The 7052-nt window shown below is 47.3% G+C and overlaps 1 protein-coding gene across 1 annotated transcript in view; it reads right to left on the minus strand.

Moving 5' to 3' along the window:
• The window catches only part of LOC137346427 (uncharacterized), a 67970-nt gene extending 61274 nt beyond the window's left edge, over positions 1–6696 (minus strand). Inside the window, exon 1 of the mRNA XM_068009880.1 lies at positions 6402–6696. Coding sequence (XP_067865981.1) covers positions 6402–6611 — 210 coding nt within the window. The 5' untranslated portion in view covers positions 6612–6696. The remainder of the gene's footprint in view (positions 1–6401) is intronic.
• Positions 6697–7052: the final 356 nt, after the last annotated feature.

The following is a 7052-nucleotide window of genomic DNA, read 5'->3' on the forward strand; positions in this document are numbered from 1 at the left end:
CACTCAGGTGGATGCAAAAGATCTCATGGCACTATTTTGAAAAAGAGCAGGGGAGTTATCCCCAGTGTCCTGGACAATATTTATCTCTCAATCAACGTCACAGAAACAGATTATCCAGTCATTATAACATTATTGTTTATGGGAGCTTGCTGTGCTCAAATTGGCTGCCACGTTCCCTACATTGCAACAGTGAGTACACTTCAAAAATACTACATTGACTGTAAAACACTTCGGGACTCCCTGAAGTCTTGAAAGGTGCTATCTAAATGCAAGTCTTTCTTTTTTTAACATTGTCTCTTTGCCCTTCTCATATCCTTTTCCAATTTCCCTCCCCCCAAAACCCCACCCCTGCACTTTGTGTATTTTCCTGGGTTTCTGACTTAATCTGTGTCTGACATTTGTCATAAACCTGCTTTTTCTGTTTTATTTTATCCTCTATCTCAGTTATCATCAGGGAACTCTAGCTTTGGACACCCTACCTTCCCTCCTTATGGGAATATGCCTGACTTGTACCCAAAGTATCTCCACCTTAAAGACCTATGTTAAAATATTGAATGGTGGAGCAGGCTCAAAGGGCCAAATGGCCTACTGCTGTTCCTATTTCTTACCTTCTTGTGTTCCTATCAGGGTAGGACAGCTCAAAGCAGAATTAAAGCAGAGGTTGCTTTGGTAACTGTGCCATAACTTTGAATATAAACTTTTATGGTTTTATGGCTGTTCCAAGTCTACTGGAATTATTTAGACTCTCATGGAGGCAGTCGAAGATGATATATCTGGTGATGGAACTTTGAACCATCAGCCAGTTGTGGCAGACTCAGAAAATGATATCAGAATCAGACCTCCAGACACTGTTAATGATTGACCAACCAGCCTTGATCAATAGTGGAACCTGGAGAGCTGGACCTGTTACTGGAGGCCAGGCTTCCTCCCTCTAGACTGTCGAAAATGCCTTCAGAGGCAAGATGGCTTTGACTAGACAAGTCATGGTTTCAGCTGGTTAAACTCTAACAGTGCTCCTGTGCACACTGAGCTCTGCCAATATGCAGCTAAGCTCTCTCGACGTAGATAAGTGGGATATTTCCCTCTGGGGAGAGAGTGTGCTCTCCATATTGGCAACTGGAAACCTGGCAGGCAACTTTCTCAGTAGCTTGAATCAGAGACTTGTAAATGTAGTGATGGTTTTCTGGAGCTGCCTGATCAAAACCAATGATTGGGATTTGGGAGTGTAGTGCCCATATTGATAACACTGATCATTAATGATCAGTCAGCAGACGTGGTCTCTTCAGACTACTAGAAAAGGTTGGATGCCCACCAAAGCTACTAAGTATCATCACCTCATTCCATGACAATATGAAAGGCACAATTCAACATGGTGGCTCCTCATCAGAGCCCTTTCCTATCCTGAGTGGCGTGAAACAGGGCTGTGTTCTCGCACCTACACGGTTTGGGATCTTCTTCTCCCTGCTGCTTTCACATGCGTTCAAGTCCTCTGAAGAAGGAATTTTCCTCCACACAAGATCAGGGGGCAGGTTGTTCAACCTTGCCCGTCTAAGAGCGAAGTCCAAAGTACGGAAAGTCCTCATCAGGGAACTCCTCTTTGCTGACGATGCTGCATTAACATCTCGCACTGAAGAGTGCCTGCAGAGTCTCATCGACAGGTTTGCAGCTGCCTGCAATGATTTTGGCCTAACCATCAGCCTCAAGAAAACGAACATCATGGGGCAGGACGTCAGAAATGCTCCATCCATCAATATTGGCGACCACGCTCTGGAAGTGGTTCAAGAGTTTACCTACCTAGGCTCAACTATCACCAGTAACCTGTCTCTAGATGCAGAAATTAACAAGCGCACGGGAAAGGCTTCCACTGCTATGTCCAGACTGGCCAAGAGAGCGTGGGAAAATGGCGCACTGACACGGAACACAAAAGTCCGAGTGTGTCAGGCCTGTGTCCTCAGTACCTTGCTCTATGGCAGCGAGGCCTGGACAACGTATGTCAGCCAAGAGGGACATCTCAATTCATTCCATCTTCGCTGCCTCCGGAGAATACTTGGTATCAGGTGGCAGGACCGTATCTCCAACACGGAAGTCCTCGAGGCGGCCAACATCCCCAGCTTATACACACTACTGAGTCAGCGGCGCTTGAGATGGCTTGGCCATGTGAGCCGCATGGAAGATGGCAGGATCCCCAAAGACACATTGTACAGCGAGCTCGCCACTGGTATCAGACCCACCGGCCACTGGTATCAGTCCATGTCTCTGCTTTAAAGACGTCTGCAAACAGGACATGAAATCCTGTGACATTGATCACAAGTCGTGGGAGTCAGTTGCCAGCGTTCGCCAGAGCTGGCGGGCAGCCATAAAGACGGGGCTAAAGTGTGGTGAGTTGAAGAGACTTAGTAGTTGGCAGGAAAAAAGACAGAGGCGCAAGGGGAGAGCCAACTGTGTAACAGCCCCGACAAACACATTTTTCTGCAGCACCTGTGGAAGAGTCTGTCACTCTAGAATTGGCCTTTATAGCCACTCCAGGCACTGCTTCACAAACCACTGACCACCTCCAGGCGCTTATCCATTGTCTCTCAAGATAAGAAGGCCAAAGAAGATCATTAATGATACAAAGCAATACGTGAAGCCCCTAAAAGCTGTTGCGGCTGTGGGGGATCACTTGAAAACTTCAGAACTGAAATTGATAAACTTTTGTTTGGCAAGGGTATTGAGGGTTGTGGGTCGATGGAGTTAATATACAGATCAGACATAATGCGCTGGATTTAGTGAGGCAGCTTGGAGCAGGAACGGAGACATGCGGGGGCTGGAGAAAAGAGTCAGACACAACAGCCTGGAAATTCATCGTCGTAACACTAGTCCTGGATTTAGTTAATGGTGGGAAAGCTCCAAGACAGCAGAGTTGCCCTGACATGACGGGACTATCATTTGAATTTCTGAACAGATAGCTCTAACATAGTCACATGCAATTGATAGCGATTCAATGAGAGGTTTGGATTTCAGTGGATGGCGGGTGGCCTTCATGTGCCTTTGGATCCCCAGCTGTTGAAAGATGGCGGCACCAAGGTGAAGCCTCAGTGCCATGATGGGAAGGCAGCCATGACGAGCACTGGATAGGGGAAGGGGGAGGGAGTGAAGGCCATTGTCAGCCTGTAGTGCTGTGAACACTGCACAGGTGGGTTTGGTCTTGGGTGAGAGGGTTGGGTGACCATACTATTGGGAGAGAGGGTTGGCTCGCAGAATGGGTGGGCACTGAAGGCCATTAGCATGTAAGCTGAGAGGAACAGCAAAGGCAAAGGTGCCAAGGCAACAGCGTCTCTGCAAGGGCAGTGCTCTGGAGGCCGACTGATCACCTGGCATGGGTCTCATATACTCTGTCTCTGTGGACCCCGTGGTGTAGCTCCACGACGACAGCAACAGCAGCCGCCCATGCCAAGTAGGGCCCACCTTCACCAGAGAGTGTATCGGACTTGATTCAGCTACCTCAAAATATCTGAGCGGCAGTGTCAGCGAAGACTGAGGCTCTCCAGGGAGGCCGTCACCTACTTATGTGCCAAACTGCAAGATGAGTTGCAACCAACGGGATTTGGTGGTTACCCTCTGCCCCTGGCTCTGAAGATCAGAGTGGAAGTTAACTTTCATGCATCTGGATCTTTCCAGGGATCCATTGGGGGCATGTGTTGGGTCTCCCAGGCAGCAGCCCATCACTGCATCAAGGAGGTGACCAATACCCTGTTGAAGAGGGCAGGCGACCATGTGCACTACCAGACTGACCTTGGCAGGCAGGCAGAGAGGGTCATTAGATTCGGGGCCATCACTGGATTCCTCCAGGAGCAAGGTGTCATAGATTGTACACATGTGGCCATCAAGGCTTCAACGGACCAGCTAGCCGCCTTTATTAATTGGAAGAGCTTCCATTCCAGCAATTTTGATCTGTTCTGCGACCACTGAAAGCATTTCCTGCAGGCATGTGCTCGCCTCCCAGGAAGCAGCCACGACACCTACATACTCAGGTAGTCCAAGGTCCCGCAGCTTTTCAGGACCCCACTCGCCTTCAGGGATGGATTCTCAGAGACAAAGGCTGTCCATTGAAGGCATAGCTACTGATGCTTGTGAGGAAACTTGCACTGCAGCAGAGGACAGGTACAACATCTGCACGGGTTCACCTGAGCAACCATCAAACCGGCCATTGGGCTGCTAAAGATGAGATTCTGGTGCCTCGAAGGATTCGGTGGAGCCCTGCAGTATGCCCCACTGAGGGTCCTGCACATTGTGGTGGTCTGCTGTGCTGCCCATAATCTAGCACTGCAGAGTGGGGAGGCATTGCATGAAGAGGGCATGATTAATCACCAGTCCTCAACCAATGAGGAGGACGCGGAGGAGGCTAATGAGCAGGCAGCAATGGATCTTGAACCCCTTTCACCGGAGGTCAGGCACATCGAGTGACGGGACAGGAATGCAAGAGACAATCTCACACTTAGCAGCTTCCAGCTACCATGATGGCCTCTCAGAATGAACTCCTTAAAGACTCACCTCAATGCATTCAGTCTGTCGCCTCTTTTCTATTTGTCACTGTGCCTAGAACCCAGCTTAACCACAGACTCTGGCACATCTGAAATGCCTACCAAAGCAGGGCTGTGCCTGCTCTGGCAGTTCAATAAGGGAGAAGGGTGAAGCCAGGATCCCACAATTAAACCATGAAAGAATAGGCATTTTCCAACAATGAAACCAAACTGCAATAACAACAGAACTTTAACACATGACAAACATCAAACACCCATCAAACACCAAGTGTGTCCATGTGTTTTTTTTTTATAGGTTTTCGAGTGCTTCTACGAGGTGTGACCCTGCAATAACAGCCGGGTTGTAGACAGGCTATTGATCAGGCTGTTTCTTGGCCTGGGCTGACTTCAGCGGCCATCCTCTGGCTGCCTGAGGCCTGGAGGGCCCCGGCTGACAAAATGGCGGCAGTCCTGCCTGTGAATTTTGCGGTCGCACTGCCGCAATTATGCACCAGGCGGCCATTTAGCATAACGACAGCAGCTGCTCCTCCCAATCACATGGCGGACTGGCATTGGCGACTCCATTAACGGTGTCACCTGATGTTAAATCAGGTGCTGGTGCCACCTTTAAAAGGCTGGCAGCCCTGCATTTACTCTCCTTGCATTAAACAGTAGTTTACTGAAGCAAAGTTTTTGTGGTTTGCCATAATTTTGCATCTCAGCAAACATCCCTCCTGGGCATCATTCTGAATCAGTGATGCCTCTCTGCTGATTCTCCTCCAGGCTGCAAGGGTAAGGTGGCAGGTCCACTTTCCAGCAATGGCAAGAAGAGGTCCTCCCACCTGACCAAGCAAGTCTGGATGGAGATTGCAGAGGAGGTTAGTAGCCACAGGTTTACCCATTGTAACTGGGTCCACTGCAGGAAGAGGGTCAATGATCTCCCACGCTCACCCAAGGTATATTGCACAGTTCCAAATAGCTTGCTGCAATCTGCTTGCTCAAAAGAATAAAGACACACTGTTGACACAGCCATTCCAATGATAGGAAGGTCATAGTGTAATGATAGCAGATAACTGAAGACATAAGTGAGACAAGTCTCCCTCGTTTCTGTGTTAGCCAATGGAGACTCATGTCAGATGGAGTCAGTAGAAAAGCAATGCTATCCCCCATGTCCGAGAAAATCGGAAACCGGCATTACAGCGTTGGATTCCATCTTGGACGAATCCACGCCGATTCTCCGGCCCCCCCCCCCACCAGAAAACCTGCCTTCCAACAGAACATAAAATCCAGATCTATGTTCATTAAAAATACTGTGACTGTAATTCAATTTAAATTCAGAACAAGAGTATATTGAAAACAAAAGTTTTTCTTGACTCGATTAAAGAAAGAATATGGAGAGAAGAAATGGTCAATAAATAGTAAGAATAAGTGAAGTAAAAAAGAGACAAACTAGATAGAATAGAGGAAGACAGAAGAAAAAACAATCCTGAAAATAGACAAATAAACAAATAGAGGGGAAGAGAAATCGAGGTGGGGGTGGTGAAAGGTGGTCTATGGAATGGGACCACTCTCTTTCATTATTCAGCTCTTCACTCAGTCTAAACATGGAAAAGGACTACACTGAATACATAAGTTATACTTGACTCCAATAAAGAAAGAAGGACCTTAAAAAGTAAGAAATAAAAAGTCAAATGAGTAAAGAAAAATTGGAGCAAAAGAACAGATGGAAAGAAAGTTAGACACAAGAAAAAGTACTAAAATGGAGAAAGACAGGTGAAAAAAAGCAACTCAATAACAGAAGGAAAGAGAAACAGAGGGTTAAAAATGATCGACAGAATTGGGCCCCTCACCTTCAGCCATTTCCATTCACTCCCTGCTATTTCACTACTTGTACTTTACCTTTGCAAACGACAGGTGAGGGTTGTTCAAGTCTACCTGAAGAACGTTCCCAATAAAAGGCAAACCCCAGGGTCCGGGAGGGTAGTTCTGACAGTTCTTCCGTCTCTTCATGAAATCAAAGACCAGAGCAAAGACTGTGCAGAACATGGCCAGCACAGTGAATCTGTCAAATGCCATGAACAGGAACTCGGGGAAAGCTGAGAGCTCCATGTTACCCAGAAAGACAAATACTTGTTCAGCAGACAACAAGCAGAGGTCAAACTTCACCCAGTCTGTCAGCTGAGTGTGAGCACGTGTTGCTGCAGAACTTTACGGGGCCTGGCCATCCACGTCATTTGTATGTACCCTATCAATGAAAGACCTATGAATGACCAATCACTGCTTTGCTGATGTGAAAGAGATCTTCCTAAATCCGTTCTCCTTTCAAATTAATAAGGTTTTCACATTAACTCATAGACTGCCAGACATTTGCTGAAATTCTGTATTCCTGGATTTTGTAACTTCAACTCATACGTCCAGAGGGGCCAATTTTGAAAGTGCCTAAATTGACGAGGGATTCTGTTTGTGACATTCACAGAGCATCACTTAACTGATTCTTATGATGTTCCTTGGCTTGTTACTATAACAGAGGCACTCTTTGAACCCTAAGTG

The sequence above is a fragment of the Heterodontus francisci genome, chromosome 30 (assembly GCF_036365525.1).
Source record: "Heterodontus francisci isolate sHetFra1 chromosome 30, sHetFra1.hap1, whole genome shotgun sequence".
Lineage (NCBI taxonomy): Eukaryota > Metazoa > Chordata > Chondrichthyes > Heterodontiformes > Heterodontidae > Heterodontus > Heterodontus francisci.